General features: G+C 43.8%; 1 protein-coding gene across 9 annotated transcripts in view; it reads right to left on the bottom strand.

Moving 5' to 3' along the window:
• TRIM66 (tripartite motif containing 66) overlaps positions 1-20,667 on the bottom strand; it is a 55,041-nt gene that overhangs the window by 31,396 nt on the left and 2,978 nt on the right. For 5 of the 9 annotated variants that reach the window (XM_032489070.1, XM_014555979.2, XM_032489064.1 and 2 more), the window contains 3 exons: positions 15,595-15,725; positions 1,978-2,081; positions 634-781 (listed from right to left, as the gene is read on the bottom strand). In XM_032489070.1, coding sequence (XP_032344961.1) covers positions 634-781; positions 1,978-2,081; positions 15,595-15,646 — 304 coding nt within the window. In that variant the 5' untranslated portion in view covers positions 15,647-15,725. Of the gene's footprint in view, positions 1-633; positions 782-1,977; positions 2,082-8,147; positions 8,276-15,594; positions 15,726-20,667 lie in introns of those variants that run through there. The other 4 variants (XM_032489068.1, XM_014555980.2, XM_032489069.1 and 1 more) reach the window with 2 other exon arrangements.

Here is a 20,667-nt window from a genome sequence, read left to right as displayed (position 1 = left end):
CTTGCTACTGCTGCATATGGATCTCGTGCAGAAAAGTGAATCCTCTAATAAAACTCAACCTAAACCCCTTCCTTAACCAGGATTCTGTTATGGTAGGGCTGAAACCAGCTATCCAGCCTTGCCATGATCCAGGCCAGAACACATGGATCATGAACTTTGATTCTTGTGGGTCTGACAAAGGTAAAATCCCTCCCACAGTTCAAGGGCTTTGAGAAAAGATTTTTAAGAAGACTGTCATTTAAAACAGATGGTGCTAGATAGACAAATGAACAAGCTCTGATCCTGGTTGTTAAATTAATCAAGTAACTAAATAGAAGTGAGGCCTGATTGCTCTAAATGTAGGTGACAGATAGGGAACTCAATTAGCTTTCACGGTAATTCAAGACTGTTCCTCCCTGCACCATCTCACCCACACTCACGCACTCCCACCCCCAACAGGGAGAGCCTAAAGTCAACCTACATTGTGATGTGACTCTGGAGGAGACAGTTTTTCTTTAGGAAAGGCTCTGAGACCACCCCTACCCTCATCCCCATCAGGGAGACAAGGCAGGCTGGAGAGCTAGTCTCCAAGGAGTTTAAGGCTTGACAGTACTTAAGGGCATGTGAGCTGGTGGAGAGGGTGGAGAGTGATACCTGGAGATCCCTTCTGAGTCCGGGTAAAGAGCGGCCCGCCAGGGGCAGGGCCATGCCGGTGCTCCTCCGTGCAGGAGCTGCATAGCCAGCGGTTGCAGTAGGTACAGAGGATGTGTGCCGCCCTCTTCTCTTTGCACTCGGAGCAGTTCTGGAAGCAGAGAGTTCTGGAATTACTGATACTATCTTCATTTGGGCCTGCCTTTATGAGTGGTAAATACTCTAGGAACCAGAGTCTGGTAGGGCTGTTCCTCCACTATTTTGGAGTGCAGTCAATTTTGGAGAGCCACCTGGAAGTGACATATGGGGGCGTGTGAAGGAAAGCACCCTTTGTGACTAAGAGTAGTGGCCTCAGGGGCTATTCATACAAGTCCTGTGCTGAAGCTGAGGATACGCAGGTGAGTGAGGTGGGGATCTGCTCACAAGGTACACACAGCAGACATTCAGTGGGTGATACTACATGTGATAAAGGGATGCACCAAGTGCTAAGTAAGCAAAGCAAGGTTTCCAGGAGTTCAGGCTAGGAGTGGCCAGGAAAGGTTCCAGAAGAGGTGACATTTGAGTTGGATATTGAATGACAAGTAGAAGTTCCCCAGATAGGCCAGGGAAGAAAAGGAAAAGCACAGGCAAGAGCAGACAGTTCACCGTGTCCACAGAGGGGAAGAAGCTGCAGCCGTATAGGTACACCATGAGGACCACACACGGCCAGGGAAGAGCAAGCACAGACCGACTACTGGGACTTGCCAGGACCAAGAGTCCCTAGTCTTCTCCTAGTTCAACTGTTCATTCATTTGGTCAGCAAAAATCATGCAGGGTGGATATAAAAGGTGGAGAAGAGGAAATTTGGGGAAAATTAGCCTGCTGTGCCTGAATAATCCAGGCCACCAAACTGATGTGGATTCTGGTGGCTTTGTCTTCATCTTGGGATCTGACAAACTCATATCAAGGGGGAAAAAAAAGAAGAGAAATACAAGTTTAACTAACTAAACTATGAATTCCTTGAGGGTAAAGACATGGATCTCTGTCTCCCTAACACCAGCACAGGCCCTGGCATATGTAAGACATTCAATAAGAACTAAATACAGGAGCAAGTAAGTAAAATGACAAATGAATAAAATGTAGTGGCAACGGGGGACCCTAGTGGAGGAAGGAACAGAAGGGATACCAATCAGTAAATGATGTGAAACTTCAGAAACTCAAGGAAAAGGTCTTAGATGTTAAAGACAGGCAAAACTGATGAACCCCTTTAATCCAGGCTGGTGCATGAGTTTTGACTAGGCAGGAATGAGGGTAAAAGCTCAGTACTCAGAGTTTTCAGTAAGAGCTTCTTTGCTTGTCCTTACTTACCCTGGCCATCGTGGACTGTCCAGTAGAAAAGTACTGCCAAAAAAAACGTTCAGTTACATCCTTGGTAAGGTACACTTGCTTACACCCAGGATAGGAGATGAGCTCTGGGAGGAGGAGGAAAAGACAGCACAGTCAGGGCAACATGGCAGATTATACGTAACATGAGGCCTAGACCCAAGGCTTTCTAATACACAACACCAAGGCATGTGCCAATGCCACTTGTGCCAAAATGAAATATGTCTGATGCCATAGCCTGCACTTACCATCTAGGTACTCTGGACGTGACCATCCTACTAGGGACCTGCCTTACAGACCTTCCCCACATCCCCATTTTTGCCTGATGCTATATTCGTCTCCTCCCTACAAGCCATGCTACTTCAGGCCCAACCCTGCTCCAGTCCCGACAATCAGGTGCCTTCCCACTCCTCCCACTCTTCATTCTATAGCCCTGAGGGCCCAGTTCCCATTACTGGCTAAATTCGACGGGGTCAGTTTAGCCCAGGGCACAGCTCTAGCCATTTATGTTACTGTAAATTTTACTCTAAGTAATTACTATAGCAGAATTACTTTAAAGATCTCAAAGCTAGAGCTTCCAGAAGGTTCTAGCAAGAGAAAGGCAAGGTCTCCCTGCCTGCTCATCTAGGAGGTATTTTTCCCTTGTTACAACCACAACCAGTTGGTCTACCCCTGGAGCTCAGAGAGCTTTTGCTGTACCTTCTCCACCTAGCCCACGCTGAATGCACCACATGTATACATGTTTTACTTATGAACAGGAACCTTCCCTCCTCAGAGAGATGCAACATTCTCTAGCACATTCACCAGCATGGTGGGCTCCTGAACTATACATGTGGCGTGAGACCGCCACCCTAGGGACTACAGTACCTCAGACCCACTGCAAGAGCGCTCGGCCTGCTGGATACAAGAAAATGAGCCTCCTGAGGAGAGCTTGGCGCTAGTGCCCAGGGATGAGGACAACCTGGAAAGGGGCTGGCTATGGCAGTGAATGCAGCAATACCACCACAGTCTTCTCTGCCTCATCTTACCAGAATGATACAATTCCTCTACACCTGAAGTCAGACAAACTTAAGTCCAAATACCAGGTTTACCACCCAGCGACCATGGTTGGGCAAGTCACTTAATCTCACTTAACTCCTCCGTGCCCCAGTTTCTTCATATGTTAAATAGAAAGGGAAAATAAGAGTTGCTATGAGGATTAAATTAAACAACACTTGAGAATTCACATGATCCTCTGTGAATGTTGACTTTGAATTCAAAATTCATGGTTAAGACAATAACCTCAATTATCAACTCTCCCAGGTGAAGAAAGTCAGATGGTCTGAGAGACTGAAAAGGTGGCCACAAATTCTTCTCCTCCCTGCATCCATGTCCTTGCAATCCTAACCATTAAAACGGGTACAGGGAGAGGGTACAGCTCAAGTGGTACAGAATATGCTTAGCGTGCATAAACACCTGGGTTCAATACCCAGTATCTCCTCTAAAAATAAATAAACCTAATTACCTCTAACACACACACACACACACACAACAAAAAATAAGATAATTTTTAAAAATAAATAAAATAAAAATAAAAACCGAGTCTATTCTCTGCTCTTTGAAGCTAGACTGACCTCATGACCTGCTTTGGCCAACAGAATCCAGCAAAAATGACACTGAACAAGTTTTAAGCCTAGACCTCAAGTGGCTGTATATGACTGCTCTCACTCTCAGAATGCTAAGACTGCCATGTGAACAAGCCCAGGTAGATTGCTGGAAGGTGAGAAACCATGTGGAGAGAGGCTCAGTTGTCTCAGGTGTCCCACCTGAAAGCCATCACAAAGCAGGCAGCCCCAACTGGGCCACCAGCTAAACACCGACATGGGTGAGCACAGCAGAGATTAGCCAAGCCCAGCCCAGCTTGGAAGAACCACCCAGAGAATCCCAGCACAAACTGTCAACCTTAGAATCATAAAGTTTGGCTGATGTTTTAACCACTAAGTTTTGGAGCAGCTTTTTATGCAGCAAAAACTAACTGGAAAAATCAAAATCTCCAAAATCATGCAAATTAATAGGTTAATACTCTTCTTCCCCTAATCTATCAACCTTCCCCCAAAATCCTCCTCTATCCTTCACAGAGCATGGACTTTAATGACAGACTAGATCTGCAATCTCCCAGATACTCTCCTGCCTGTCAAGAACAGTGGCCAGAGGTGGAGAAGGATGCTGTTCACAGGTGGCATCACTTAGGGACATCATGTTACTGTCCCTCCCTTCCACTTGGCTGCCCAGGAGAGACCCTCCTCACCTACCCCTTAGGTCAGAAATGCTGCTCTAAAATGGTTGAAAATAATTTTCACGAGGCTTCCAACTCCCTGGTACCAGATGCCCAAACATTACTCATAGTAACGCAGCCTCATTAGCATTATGAAAAAAAGAGAAATAACTGAATAGATCAGCCAAGGCCTCATCACACATTCTTTACCCCTTCCCCCTCCCCAGCCTTAAAAGCCAAAATCCTCAGCTTGTCACTCAAGGCACTTTCCAAGTGGACCTTACCTCTCTCTAGTCTCATCTCTAGCATCACCTGCCACACATCCTATATCGTTGCCATGTCAAATGGCTCTGCTAGCCCTTGAATGCACCAAACCTTTGCATTATCCTGTGTCTGTGAAAGTGCTGTTCCCTCTCCCTAAAATACTCTTTCTTGCTTCACTACCCCTTTTCAGATAAACTCCCATTCATCCTTTCAAGCCTATTCAAATGTTCTACTTTTGAGAAGCACGGTTGATTTCCCTTAGGATGAGTTAATTATTCCCTCTTCTGGGTTCCCACAGCACCCTGAACATCCTTCTAGATAACAGATATCACATTGCATTTTAACTATCTGTTCATATGTCTACATACAAAGATAAACCACAATTGATATAAAGGATGTTGCATGATTTTTAGCAGAATGGACAATTATGTTTCTTTGGGGGTTGGGTATTCCATGTGTATTCCTTGCACTCATGGCCACTGAAAGTAGTAAAAAAGCCATTTGGAAGTTTTCAGGATGGTGGCAAAAAGCTAGCCCAGGAAAATAAAGGAATCAGGTCTGATCCAGAGCAGAGGTGTGATGCTTGGGGAAGGCTGTGAATTGGGAGATGTGGGTTCCAGGCCCACACTGTCACTTACTGTGCAACCTCAGGTAAGTGACTCCTTTCCTCTGAACCATATTTTCTGCATCCTTAAAATGAAGGAATGCGAACAGTAGGGAAGTATGGATTATCCAGTCTTCTTCCTCTGCCTACTGCAACCAGGCTTCAGAAATATTCCTCTGGGCAAGATGGGGAGGGACAGACAACCACCCTTGTCAACAAATCAGGGGACAGGCTTGTGGCTAAGGGGAGGCTTGGACTGAAAAGCTCATCCAGTCTGAATGGGGGCTGCTGCAGCGGACAGCAGAGATGAAGAACTATGGCAGCAGTACACACAGGTCCCAAGGTGGCTGTGGGCCCTGGAGTGGACACAGAGGACTGTGTTCTCTTTGTGTCACAACTTTTTGCCCAGAAATTCTTATCTTCTCTCAAAAGGTCCCTAATCCCCATCAAGCTGCGTCAACCTTGAGCTTTTTGTTTTTTAAAGAGGATTCCCCATTTTTCAATGAGGATACCAAAACAAAGTTTTTTTAGACAACAGCAATACATGAACTCTTAGGGCTGTGGATATATTTAAAACAACCAAACATCGACCACCAATATTTAACATTAATTTAGTTATTAATACATATTTAAATCACATATTACATAAAATATTGTTTAGATAGGTTGCTTTTTCTCTTCCTATTTGAATTATTCAAGTAACAGCATTGAGCTTTATTTCATATACAGGAACATCAATTCTGAGAAATGTCAGACGAGGGCTCAAACGCCACACAACCATCCCCAAAGGAGGTGGGACTTCTGCTTCCAGAATGAAGAAGTTACAGGTGCCAGAGGTCCTCCTTGGAAACCTAGGGGCCTGGGAAAGTGGCTCTGAAAGCTGAGGATGTTCAGTCCATCAGTCACAAGAGTGAGCACTTCTGGTCCCTGAGAGGTATGGGACAGATTATTCTTTTACCACCACTCCCTGCATCAGGCCCTTACATGTGGAATCTCATTTAATTGTCAAACCACCTGAGAGGTAGGCATTGTCCCTATTTCATAGTTGGACAGACTGAGGCTCCAAGAAGTTGTCACCTGTCAAAGACTATAAGAAGCAGGAACAGAACTACAATTGGGACCCAAGTATGTCCACCTCTCAAATCCAGCTGGGTCCACTATGCTATACTCCTCTCTAGTTCAAGTGTGAGTAAACAAGGGCATTTTATTTTAATTAACTAAATGATTTGATAATAAGTAAAATATTCCATAATAATAATCATAACGGACCCAGCGTTGAACTCAGAATCCAGAAGGAGCTGGGAGCCAGCCCCAGCCATGCTTAAAGTTTTAAGAAATACGATCTTTGAGAAAAGGCAATGAAGCAGAATTTTTCTGCCTGGAAAAAATAAATCTAGAAGCAGTTTTCATTCTACAGATTGGTGGTTCTCAAACTGTCACATATTTAAATCATATGAGGAACTTCTAAACATCCTAATGTCCAGTTGACATCCCAGATGAATTCAATCAGTTTCAGGAGGTGGGGAGCCAGGCATCAATATTTTTAAAAATTCCCCAGGTGATTACAATGTACAACCAAGTTTGAGGACCAGTGCCATAGAGACAGCATCCTTTCTCCCTGTGGCTGAGTCTGATAGATCTGTCCCTTGAATCATGCAGCTGAGAAAGGCAGACTCACCTAGTTTTAAACAGGTTCTGAGAAGTTAAGATAGACTCTGAATACAGCCGTTACATTTTTCCTCTCTGGTAGAGGAAAGGGCAGATACCCAGCAGACAGAAGGCCATCCTGACACCTAGGTATCCTGGGGGTTGGTGGAGAATTGGAGAACATATTTTGCCTCTCCTACCTGCCAGCTCCACTGAAGGACCATGAGCAGGCCTAGGGTGCAGCCAGAGGTTTGGCACTGCAACGACAGTTGCTGGGGCCGAGAGTGTATGCTGAGCCCAGGACTTGGTGAGGTAGCAAGGGGGGGGGGGGGCCAAGACTGGGCAGTCCACACTTAGACACAAACAGCAGCACCAAGGCAACCTGGGCATGGGGCTGGGGTGGAAGATAAATCCCAAGGAGGTTTCAGCCCATCAGGTAGGGACACATATCCCAGGAGCATAGGCTTGAACTCAGTGCTAAGCAACCCCCTGAGGGTTAAAAAACCCTTCATTCTAGAGCTCTTGTCCAGGGCTCCAGGAAACTTTGCAGCTAGAGCCCAAACTCAAACTCCAACAGAGCAGTGGCATCCTCTAGAGAAGCCTGATGCTCCACTGCCAGCTCTCACCTGTAGAACCAAAGCTGGAGAGACCTAGCTTTTCTCACTGTTCATCTACCCAATTCCTTCACCATAAAGATGGTTAAATGGAGGCCCAAAGAGAGGGAGGGACATAGCTAAAAACCACAGATCCCTGTAGATCATAGGTGATACCTTGAACCACTGAGCAGTCCCTGATTACCTCTGTAGCCACAAGAAAGACATTCTACCTCCAAATCCCTCTATCAGACATTATGCAAGGCTTAAAAACACTCCAGTTATATTCTCTGGCAGGCTGACCATCCTCACTAACCATTCCTGCCCTCCCACCCAAGGCAGCCCCAGAATACCAGGCATCAGCTAAGGCCCCCACCACATAAGCCACTTCAGCCTTCCTCTAGCCCATAGCTCAGAGCAGCACCACCTTTGAGAAACATGTTGCACCCACTCCCCAGATGTCCAGTCCCTGCTAGAAAGACAGACTTTGATCCTAAGGTGATTCTGTTTCTGCCCCTGGTTGCCAGCAGGCTTACCTGTGGCACCTGCTGCCCTGTGATTAGAGCAACACCTAGGGGAGAAGTCAGAAGAGCGACAGGTGAGACCACCACAGGTCCCAGAGGACAGTGCTTACCAAGTGCCCAGGAACACCCACCCTGCATGCTGCAGCCAGCTGGGCTCCAGGGCCTAAGCCTCGGGGAGCTGGGTACTGGGTGGGGAAGAGGGAGCAGCCTGGACCCTCTCCTCCTTTCCCTGATGCATTCTCAGCCACGGCTGCATCTCTCCAGCTCACCTGAGACGCTTCTGCAAGAAAGGGCTTGGTTGACTCCTCCTGTTCCTGTTTATCTCGAAGGCTCTGCAGTAATTTTCCCAAACTGAACAGCAAGAGGGAGACCTCAAAGAGGCGACTCTCTTCCTAGCTGCATCTCCCTCCTAATCCTCTGGGTGCCTTGGAATAGAAGCTCAGAAGGAAGAAAACGAGATTTTCAACTTTCAGGAACTAGCTCTGTCGCCCTCTGCATAGCTCAGGAGGCCATCACTCTCAGCCTTTTAGGACTCGATCCAAAAATCCTGCAGCCCTCCATGTTCCCCAAAATGACAGTGCTCATGTGTGGCTGGAACCTGCCCCGATCCGGCAGCTCATTTAAATAGAGCTCATCACAACAACAGTGTTGGTGGAGAAGTGAGTAGCTGCAGAGCCCTGGGGACCCCCTGTTTATACGTAGGAAGAATGATGCAATCTGGGTATCAAAATAGCAATCCAGAACGGAATAACAGGCTCACGCAGCAGCGGTGCCTGCACAGCCAGAGCTCAAGTTGACACACTCTGTCAGCCCCATACTACTGCAGCGCGCAGATGCCAGGCACACACTCTCCCCGCAGCATTATAAAAATCAGCAGGAGCCCGAGATAGCCCTCCGTGCCCCCAGCACTGAAGGAGGGTGGGGGTGGGGGGCTTCGACAGACATTAAAATCTGTCTCTACACACTCACCTGCTCCTGCCACTTCACCTGAAGTCCTTATTCTGTGACGTCACAGTCAGTTGCCATAGTGACCAATTGTCCGTCACAGCAGAGGATTAGGACTTCAGATGGGGAAGACACACTCATAATGCACAAAGGTCCTGAGAGGTGTCCTCGGCAGCTAACTCTACCCCTCCCCCCAGGGAGACACAGTCACACAGAAGCAGGGAGAGAAAGGGGAAGGAAAAACAGGGTCAAGTTAAAAGAAAGATATTAGGAAGGGGCAAGACAGCAAGGCCAGTATAACTGCAAAAGCCCAAAGGGCAGGAAAATTTCAGGCGCACAGTGGAAGAGTGACAGGGAATGAGCTTGGAAAGGCTGGCAGGAAAATAAGCCCCCAAAGAGCCCTGGATGCTAAGCTAAGGAGCTTGACCTTTATCCCCAAAGCAAAGGCTGCCCAAAAAGGTTCTGAAGACTGACAGAGCTGGGCTTTATGTCTATCTTGATGGACTGGAGATGGGAGGTGGGGGTGAGGAGGAGGTCTGTCCAGTTGAGCATTAATGGGCTCCCAAATGAGGGTAGAAACGGAAAGAAAGGGACAGAAGAGTTGTCTCAAAGAGAACCAACAGGACATGAACAAAACAGGATACTGAGGGGAGTGATGGGGTGCGAAGGAAAAGGGGTCACATGGACGGGCTGCCATGAACAGAGACAGGTAATAGGAGAATTAAGAGGGCAGTTGCCAAATTCTATCTTACCTATAGCCTACTCTCTCTGGCATCCATAGCCTCTTAAAATCAGGCCTCACTCTGGCTTGCTGGACCAATGATTTCCAAATCTGGAGGGTTTGTTAGAAATGCCAAATCCAGATCTCTTGGGTGTGGGTACGGGACTAGGAATCTGTATTTTTAGCAAGTTTCCCCAATACTTCTCAGGCATACAGACCAGCCACTGGTTCAAGGACTAGTAATCTGGAACCAATGGCCTGGACAACTACAGTGGCCTGGCAGGTCTCCTGCATCCAGTCTTGTCTCCTCCAATCATTCTTCTCAGTAAATAAGAAAGACTTTTCAAAAATACAGATTTGACTATTTTCCACTGACCTAAAACCTTCAATGGCTCCCCATTATCTTCTGAATAGCCTCAAGTGGTGAAGACAGTTCTGTCTGGAAAGGAAATTAAGGGCCAAATTTCCTTTCCAAACAGAGTTCCTACTTCTCTCTTTTAAGCAATCTTATATTCCAGCCAAAATTAACTCCCTTCTATTCTTCCTGCCCTCTCCTCCCTGTGCCTCATCCTAACACTATTCTATACCTGTGATTCCCTTCCAGATTTTTCTGGCCCTGCCTGGCTCCTATGTAGCTATTCCTACTTGATGTCACCCACAGGTTCAAATCCACCCCAGGCAGAGCCTAAAACAGGGGTCAGAAAACTACAGCATGCCTGGTTTCGTAAATAAAGGTTTATCAGAACACAGTCATGTCCATTCATTTTCATATTGTCTATGACTGCTTTTGCGCTGCAGTGGCAGAGTTGAGTAGTTGTAACAGCCTGTATGACTTGTAGAGCTGAAAATATTTACTATCTAGCTCTTTACAGAAAAGGTTTGCTGACCCCTGACCTAAAGCAACAGCTACTTTGTTCTAGGCTCACCCTTTGGGGTTCAATTATGGGAATCCTGCTTCTTCCCAAGTCAACCCCCATCCCTGTGTGCTCTAGATCTGCTAACTGGGTCACATTTGAGCTGGACCTTCAGTTTGGGGTAGGATGTTACTAACAAGGAAAGGGCATTTCAGAAGGGGGCAAAATCATAAACAGAAGATTACAGATGTCAAAATGTGAGGTCCCTCAGGAAAAGATTGATAAAACTAGCTCATGTAGAGGAATGACAGATAAGGCTCTAAAGATTAGGAAGAGCCTTAGAGGCCATGCTAAGCTTCTGTTCTGAGCTGCAAGTAACTAGGAGTCCTTTAGGTAGCTAGAAATACAGGCCCAGGGGTAGAGGAGAGTGATCAGGATTGAAGCTAGAGGATTTGGGAACAAAATCCACAAATGCAATAGGTGAAGTGAGGTCAGGCAGGGGGATCCAGAGACTGTGGGGCAGGGCCAGGCAGCAGATCTGAGCTAAGAGTCAGAATCTGGGCATAAGAGCCAGAAAGCCAGGTAACAGGTTGAGGCTGGAGATGGATGGTCCACAGTCTTCAGAGCTATGCTCCTAGGAACCACACGACCGTGAAATAAGCTCTCTGTGCCAAGAGAGTACCCACAGCAGACTGCAGAAGGTACAGGTAGGATGAACCTGGGCTCATTTCATCTGATAGAGTGGCACTTCTATCTTTTTTTACTTCATATCTCAAGTCAATCCAAGGACTGATGCACTGACATATTCCATGCAAAGCCACTGTCCCCATTTTCAACTGGGCCTAGACAGAGAGACAGTGAGGGAACCAAGGGCAGCACTCTGCTCTAGGTCTGCGATCCTACTGTCCCTCAAGCCCTAGATTGGCAGGCAAGGCAGCTGGATTTTTTTTTTTCTGGCTCTGTAAGTGACTAATTATGTGACAGTCAGCAGGATTCTAGACCCTTCTGGAATCCTGTTGTCCCATTTATGCAATGAGGGGTTAGAGATATGCTCTAAGGGTCTTTTCTGTTCCCCAGTCTCCACAGCAGTCAACCAAGACTAATCTCCCTTGAATGATGGAGTTCTAGCAGACAAGAGGTCCCTCAAAAATCCTGTCCGTCAATCACATTTACCTTGAAATCCCTCCCTAGCTATAGCCTTCCAAGTAGTGTTGGCAGCAGCAAGCACATCCCCCAAAACACAGCATGTCTCCTTCCCATTACCAGGGGAATTGCTCTCCCAGTAACAGGTACTGATCTGAGGTACCAGTGCTACTCCCAGGGCCCTGGAGAGCCAATTAAGGTGAGGAAACTGTTCATGAACTAAAAAGCCATCCCGCTGATAGGGCTCCAGAGCTCCAGCTTCTGCACCTGCTGCACACCCAGCTCAGCCCAACTCAGCAGCCTGCCTTCCACTTGGGAAACTTGGGTCACTGCCCACAACAGATCCCACAACGGCTGCACACACTGTTCAGCACCTGGAGCAAGCAACAGCAGCCACCTCGCCTGCTAAGCTCCTATAACTGAGATCTCACCTGCTTGCCTCCCACTCTCACCCCAGGCCATTAGAACCCCTCCAGCTGAGCTGCTCATTAAGATAAGTATCATTTCCCTCTCTGACTTCAAGGTTGTAGCATCTTGCATCAGGTCCCTCTCTTTGGATCTTCCCAAAGCCCCAGGGCCTGCCCACTGAGAGGCAGAGATTGCTCCCCCTTTCAGCATTTGTAGTTTTCAACAGATGTGCTGTCACCGATCACTAGTTTCAGGAAGCATGAGGCTATGGTGGTTATTCAATGTCCTTGGAGGTCTTCAAGTGTAGTCCCAGAGAATACCTGGGATCACCCAGTCAATCAGTGCTAGAGTCCAGACCTAGCTCTAGGGCCCATGACTTCCAGACCAGTGCTCCTGCATCATTTACACTGACACTGGGAAAAGTAAGATACTAAACAGAGAGATTTTGAAATTTGGACCTCAGAATCAAGGTCTCTCATCTAAAATTTGTCTTTTAGTAGATTTGAAGGGAAAGAATAATGTTCCTTTTACTTACACGGGGAAGGAAATATCCAATTAATGGCCTTTCTCCCCTAAAACAACAAATAGAAGCCCTGAGAATTTTGAAGACAGATACAGCATGTAGTAAACAGTTTCAGATATGCCAAATGCTCCTTCAGAGCTTGTTACATTTATTTAAAATATCACTTGCGAACATAATGGCCAACTTTCCAGACAGAATTTGACCATGACAATTTTCAAACAGGCTTAAAAGCACGCAGTCCCAAGCAGATATTCTCAATGGCTGAGTAAATCCATTTCCAATATCCAGCCTTTCTGGAGCCTACTACTCTAGTCATCTCACATGGCTAAGACACTGTATGCTCAGCACACTACTTCCATTGCTTTGGTCCCCATCACTAGCTTTCCAAGACCTTGTCCATCTGGTCTCCTCAGAGCCCAAGACCTGATGCATATCCACTTCCTCGTGTGATGGAGGTGCTGGGGAGAACCTCAGCTAGGCTGTGGCTGCATTCATGAGAGATGTGCACCTGATGGCTCAGGCTGCAGGGTTGCTTTTCTCCTCAAAGATTCTCTATGGAGTCTCCTCATCAGTTCAGTGATTCCAGGTGAGCATGGTTTCACCCCCTGAGAAAAGTGCTACCAATGCAGATTACAAGCTTTGAAGATGCATGAACCTGAGTTTGACTTGACCTGACCTGACACTAAGTAGTTGTTAGATGTTAGACCTTACATAATCACAATCCCCAGGTTTTTCATCTGTAAAATGGGAATAATATCTACCTTACAGGGCTGTTGTGAAGTTTAGAAAAGATAATACAGGAATAAGTGCTTGGAACAATGTCTACCAACCACAAGCTGCTTGAGAAATGTGTTTTGCACATCACAACTTAAGGAACAGAAAAAGGCAGTGTCATTAGGGAAACTGCCAGCAACCAGGAGAAATAGATTTATGGAAATGGGCTCACACTCATGCAATGTGGCCCCATCCAGTTAGAGGCATTGGGACCTATTTATTTTTCAGGCTTCTATCCACTTCCCCTACCAACCTTCTCTACCTGTTCCCATGTTTGACTTTTGAAAACCCCAGATTGGCAGAAATAGGATAAGAGTTTTAGCAAGTATATACTCTTACTCTGCTGGATAAAGTGGCGATGCTACCAGCTCTTTCCAAAGAACCAGACTCTCAAAGCATGGCTTCTCAAATTACAGACCAGAAATCTAAGTTCAGGTATTGGGTATCTGACTAGACTTGCCAGGGACAGGTGACAGCTCTGTTTTTCATCAGTCAGTTCATTTGGGTGCCATTCTTTTAGTCCTTCAGAAACATTCAGTGAGCAATTGATATCCACCAGTCCTTGTGTAGGGAGAACTTCCCAGAGGTATTGCTCCTTTGCTTGAACTTTAAACCGTCTTCTCTTCACATTCTTACCACACTGTATCATTATCATCTGTTTAGTTACCTGCCCTTCAACAGAATATGAGTTCCTTGAAGGAAAAGGCCCTGTCTTTTCATCTTTGCACCCTAAATGCCATTGGGCCTGGTACATAAAAATCAATAAACACCTGTGAAGGAGACAGACTTACAAACCAACAAATACCACCCAGCAAAGAATCCTAAAACTTATTCCACTCTGACTCATAAATACGATATGGAAAGTAACAATAGCCTGGCCAGACCACAGGAAATATTAAAGAATGTAAGATGCCACATAGTCAAGAAATTGCCCCTCTGGTGTCAAATCAAGCATGTTCGCATCTAACAGATTTTTTTCCACTTTAGTTTCACAAGTTCAAAATAACAGTATTTTTTCACATTTCTTGGCCTCTTACTATAGCCTAGACATAGTAAAGAATATTTTACGTGTATGTTCTCATTGAATCTTCATAACAATCCTAGAAGTTAATTATCACTATTATCATCCCTATTTTACAGGCAGAAAAATTTACCAAACTACACAACTATTAAGTGGCAGGTAGATTAGGACTCACACTCAGATGCCCAGATGAACTGACACCAAAGCTCATGTTTTCTCCTTTGCACTTAGAATAACTCAGCAATAAACAATATGATTCTAATAATTGTCATTAGTATGAATATAGTCTTCTGGTTTTAGAGTCAAACAAAGCCTTGAGACATGCACAATTAGTTCATGTTAAAAATCTTAAGTGAGACCGAAGACCTAAACATAAGGGTTAAAACTATAAAACTCTTAGAAGAAAACATAAGGGGAAAGCTTCATGACAATGGATTTGGCAATAATTTCCCAGCTATGACACCAAAAGCACAAGCAACATCAGAAAAAATAGGTAAGTTGAACTTCATTAACATGTAAAACTTCCACTATGTTGATAGGACACTACCAACAAAACAAAAAGGCAGCCCAAAGAATGCGAGAAAATATCTGCAAAGCATTTGTCTGACAAGGATCTAGTATCCAGAATATATAAAGGACTCCTACAACTCAACAACAACCAACAACAACAGATTAAAAAATGGGCAAAACTGAAACTTTATACCATTAAACAATTCCCCAGCCTCTAGCAACCACCATTCTACTTTCTGTCTCTATAAATTTAGCTACTTTAGGTACTTGACATAAGTAGGATCATAGAGTATTTGTCTTTTTGCGACTGGCTTATTTCATTTAGCATAACGTTCTTAATAGTCATTCATGTTGTACCATGTGTCAGAATTTCCTTCCTCATTAAGAGTGAATAGTATTCCATTGCACATGTATACCACATTTTGTTTATCCGTTCATCTGTCCAAGGACACTCAGGTTGTTTCCTCCTTTTGGCTATTGCATATAATGCTGCTATGAACATAGGCATAAAAAATATCTCTTCTAGTCCCTGTTTTTAATTATTTGGGGTATATACCCAGAAGTGGAATTGCTCGTATTCCTATTTTTCAGTTTTTGAGGAACCACTATACTGTTTCCCACAGAGTCTGCACCATTGTATATTCCCATCAACAGTGCACATGATTCCAATTTCTCCACATCATCACAAACACTTGTTATTTTCTTTTTTTTTTTTAATGGTAGCCATCCTAACAGGTGTGAGGTGATATCTCATTGTGGTTTTGATGTGTATTTCCCTAAAAATTAGTGATATTAAACACTTTTTTCATATACTTACTGGGCATTTGCATATCTTGTTTGGAGAAGTATCTATTCAAGTTCTTGGCCATTTTTTAATTGTGTTATTTCTTATTGTTGAGTTGTAGGAGTTCTTCATATTTTCTGGATAATGATCCAACAGCACCAGAGCTTTTAAGACATATTTAAGATTCATCATATTTATAAATTTAACTTACTGTATTTCCAAGAGTTCTTTAGGTAATTAAGAATGCTTACTTGTTAGACAATTGAATTATTTTTAAAATTTCATTTATAAAGGCAAATATTCACTATTTGTAAATATGTTCAAATATTAATGAAAGGTCCTTTAAAAGTTATTGTTAAATTTGATACACTTATCAATAGAATAAGATTTTAAGTTAAAATTAAAAGCTTAAGGAAGAACTAAGTTTAAGCAATAAATTCAAAAATCACTTATTAATTTTAAAAATCAAAGTGGACCATATCTTTTCCGTGCTTTGAACTCTTAACAGAGACTCAGAGAGGGTAGATAGCTTGCCCAAGGGTTTAGAGGTCTCAAAATTCAGATCCAAAGACAACAGCAATGCCATAATGCCTCAAAGACAGCCTAGACTTGTGCTGCAAATCACTTTGAAAATATTGCAGACAACAAAACAAACAAAAAAGATGCTGTCTCTAAATGCTGCCAACTTATTTGGCTTTCTCATCCTACAAGTTCATTCAAGATACTCACTGCCCCTCTGTTACATGCCCTGTGCTACAATACTGAAATGAAGGGACCTGGTTTCTGCCTCCAAGGACTTCACAGTTCTCAATGAGATTGTTTCCTAGGAAACGTGACGTTCAGGAGCAAGACATAAGCTCCTCCCTGCCAAGGAGCAGCTTAGATGGTGAACGGTTCATTAGTCAGTAAGAATCTGTTCAAAATCTGTTCCTGACTGACCCTAGGAGCCCAGCCATTCTCCCCCTGCCTCTGAAGTCTAGTGGGCCAGGACATGTCCTCTCCTTCTAGGTAGTCAGCCAAACCAGGAATCAAAACCTTCCCAGGTTTCTTAGTCTGACACCAATGTAAGAAAATCCCAAACATGAAAAATCCCAGTTTACAAAACAAAATGTATTAAGCATCAAGAGGATTTGCTTTGTCTCACAGATTCATTCCCCAAAGAGCTGTCTTCAACAATGAGTATCCCTTGGGCTTTTAAATTCTGATTCTTCCTACACCTGAAATTCTGCTCCTATGAAATGGGAAGAGACTTGTTATATAGAAGGAAATCAACCTGTGGTGCCTTGTAATTACCATCTGGGACAGTCCCATGAGCCTTGGTAACCTGCCCCAGCTCCTGGATCAAGCACTGGAAACAGTCTTTACAGAGCAAATGGTGACAGGGTAGGAGCCGGAAGCCTACATCTTGCAGGTCCTTTTGGCACAATGAGCAGATCAGTACTACAGCCTCCATCTGTCCACTTCTGTGTTCCTGGTCAACTAGTGGCCACCCCATAAAGCTCACGCCCATATCCGTGCCCATGTGTGTGCCCAGAACTGTGGCTTTTCCATTAATATCCTCAAGCGTGCAGCAGCGAATAGAGCGAGCAAGCTCCACTCCCTGTAAGTGAAGCACAAAGCAGAGTGGTTTCTTTCTTTTGGGACAGGGGTGTTAATGGACAGGCCAGAGGAGACTCAGAGACCAAGGCCTCAGAAGCCCAGGCTACGTCCCTCCCCAGAACTGGAGGCTCATGCTCCATAACTGGGCACAGACTCAACCTCTCACTTGGGCCCAAAAGAGAGTCCAGCATCTCTGCTTGGAAAACAAAGCCTGGAGGGGCCTGCTAGGTTGTGTGTTTCTTATAGGGTTGGTTTGCCTTCAAAATCATCCCAGATCTACTTGTGCCTCTCTTTACTAGACTTCATTTTGGAAAAGAGAAGGAAATTTATCAAAGGCCAAGTTCATGCCAGGTGCTTTATATACTGTATCTCCATCCTCACAATTGCCCTTGGAGATAGGGATTGTGATACTTTTACAAATTAAATAAAATCATCAAAGACAGGCAGAGGAAACTGAGGCTCAGCAAAGCTGGGTAACTGCACAAAGACAGGGAGTAAACAGTAGAGTTCAAATTCCAATTTAAATCCAAATTGTTCTGATTCCAGACTTCACAATCTTAACTGAAATATTTCTCAAGCTGAGGTACACACACATGTTCTCATGAGATCTCTCCAACAATTTTTTTAAATTAATGTTTCATTCTGACAAGAGTTTTTTAAAGTATAAATATTCTGGATCATCTATGCATCATGATGAGATTTTAGAAGCAGTGTTACAAGTTTAGGTTCCAGTTCACACCAAGCAGCACTACTTTGTCTTAGGCTAATGAGAAGAGAAAGGAGCAGACAATACGTAAATGATGCATTCCTGCCACATGAAGTCTAAATGACACTGTGGCACATGATGATGAATGTTTCACAGTACTTGGAATAGACAAAGGTGGTGGGGAAATTGGGCCACCATCATGGCAGCAAAAGTTTACCAAACTCAGCCACAACAGGAAGCACCACACTTAAGCTGTAGTGACAATTTCGTTTAGCAACATATCATCTGCAAATGAAATTAGTATTGTTAATTTGATTGTTTTGGTTTTTTATAATTTATAAACTGTATTTGATTTGGTCATTGTATAACAGCAGAAGGAGAGTATCTAATTTTATATTTGTACTTATTTAAGAAACAAAACAAAAATCATTTACTTCAAATCCAAAGCTCTGTAATTATGCAAATTTGAGAGAATTTTCACTTCAGTCCACAGTCTTTGGGGGCCAAGCCCATTAAGGAAAAAGGGTGATGGGGTTGAGAAAGGCCAGGCTTCCTGGGCCCAGAAAGATGTCACTAAATAAAGTAATGGATGAGCTTTCACTTCTAATTCATTCTGAGGCTCTAAGGGCAGTTATTTCCCAGGGAGCAGCCATAGGAGCAGCCCCAGTGGAGGTGAGGGCAGTCTCTCTTAGAAGGTTTAAATGTGGCTGAGTTTATTTCATTAGACTTTGAGAATATCAAACTTTTTAGTCTTAGAACCCCTTTACATGCTTTAATTATTGAGGACCCCAAAGAGATTTTGTCTTTGTGGGTTATATCTCTGCCATTTACCACATTATAAATTAAAACAGATAATCTTAAAATATTAATTCATTAAAAAAATCAATAAACCTATTTCAAGTCAACATGAATAAAACACTTTTCAGGAGAAGTTAATTACTTTCAAATAATGAATTTAGTGAAAAGAGTGATATTGTTTTTCCCTTTTGGCCAACCTCATTAATGTCTGGCTTAACAGAAGACAGCTGGCTTCCCATACTGCTTCTGCAGTCAACCCGTTACATGTTGTTTGTTTATAGTATTTACACATCTTTGCTTTTGCTTTGGCACCATCAGTGCAAATGTTAACCCAGTTAAAAGGGCCAATAACACCTTAGTATTACTATGAAAACTGTTTTGACCTTGTAGAATCCGTGAAAGGGTCTCAGGGAACCCCCACAGGGGTTCTGTGTTCTTTCCACTAATTTTATCATCTGAAATTAAGAAAACCCCAATATTTAAGCCCCTCTTTGTTGAGCTATTGCAAATACTGCCCTCAAAGATCTGGCCTTCCTGCCCTCACATTTTGCTGTTCTGAGTTTAACGGCAGAAGGGCTTTCCAGCCTAGGCTGCAACAAAGCTGCTAGGAATGCACTTGCCGTGCAGTACCGTGAGATTTTTAAAAATCTATCCAACACAGAAAGAAAGGAACCTAGTCCTCAAATTATATTATTTTTACCTTGTACTTAAGAAAACCCGGTGTAGTCCCATGGATTTTCCCCTAAATGCACATTGTCATATACCAAAAACTAATGATAAAAGGAAAAACAAAACAAACAAACAAACAAAAAAACCCTGGAGCCTGGTATAGTTGAAATTGGAAACTATACATGCTGCTGGTACATAAATTGGTACAAACCATTTGGAGAAAGTATACCTATAGCAACATAAAATGAATCATAAAAATGTTCATACGCTCTAATACAGCAATCTCGCTCCTGGGAATTTATCCTAGTGAAGTTATTCAACAGAGGAAGAAAAAAGCTACATATACACAAATGTTCACTCCAACATTTTCTCCAACAGCAAAGAACACAATGAGAACAACAGAAAAATGAAAACAAAGTACACGAGAAAATGGCTTAGTAAATTACAGTTCGTGCTGAAGATAAGTTACTCTTCAGTTGCTAAAAAATAACAATCATGAATACTGGGTAGTGACACAGAAAAATGTCGTAGTAGTAAATGAAAAGCAGAATACAAAAGGATTAGTATTATGATCATCAGCTTTGCAGATCACTATGTCTCCATGTAGTAAAAACTGAAAGGTAATATTCAGACATGAAAACAGCATTGTAGGGTATTATGATTTGAGATGTTTATACTTATATTTTTTCAGAATTTTCCTTCATGTTTTACTGTCTTTCCTAATACATACAACTTTTAAAATTTTCTGAAATAAATTGGATTTCTGAGTTTTTCTTGAATTCTCCCTTGGGGAAGAAAAAAAAAGACACCCAGACTCTTCCCCATCTTAAATTAACAATACTCTACTTGAAAAAGGAAAGCCACATAATATTTCCAAACGTCCAAATCTAAAGATGGAGAGCAAGAAAACAAGGCAGGAAGCACCCATGCTGTTGCTGCTGTCTGACGGACAGCTGATGAACTCAGGAACCCTTCCATTCAAATGGATGGCCTGAGGGATAGGATGTAGCTCTTCTATAACCGAGGAACCTGATAAAACTATCCAGAAGGAGAGTCCCGTCACCCAGACCCTACCACAATGCCCAGGGAGCAGAGGAAGAGACAGGGACCACCAGAGCCCTCTGTGGGGTGGCAGTGTGTTCACAAGGCCATCTGGAGAGAGGCCTGAGGTAGTAATAAGGTCCGCACTACATATACCTGCCTCACCAGGCGCTTCCTGGTATCATCTCCCTTCCATTCATATCACAGGCATTTTCTGAGGCCCTGACTCTAGGGGAACCTGGATTTCTGAGATGTCACAAGGCCATGCTCTACTTCAAAAGAGATGTCACAGA

Source organism: Camelus ferus, chromosome 10 (genome assembly GCF_009834535.1).
Source record: "Camelus ferus isolate YT-003-E chromosome 10, BCGSAC_Cfer_1.0, whole genome shotgun sequence".
NCBI lineage: Eukaryota > Metazoa > Chordata > Mammalia > Artiodactyla > Camelidae > Camelus > Camelus ferus.
The sequence above is the reverse complement of the archived record's forward strand: the minus strand, read 5'-3'. Positions and strand labels throughout refer to the sequence as shown.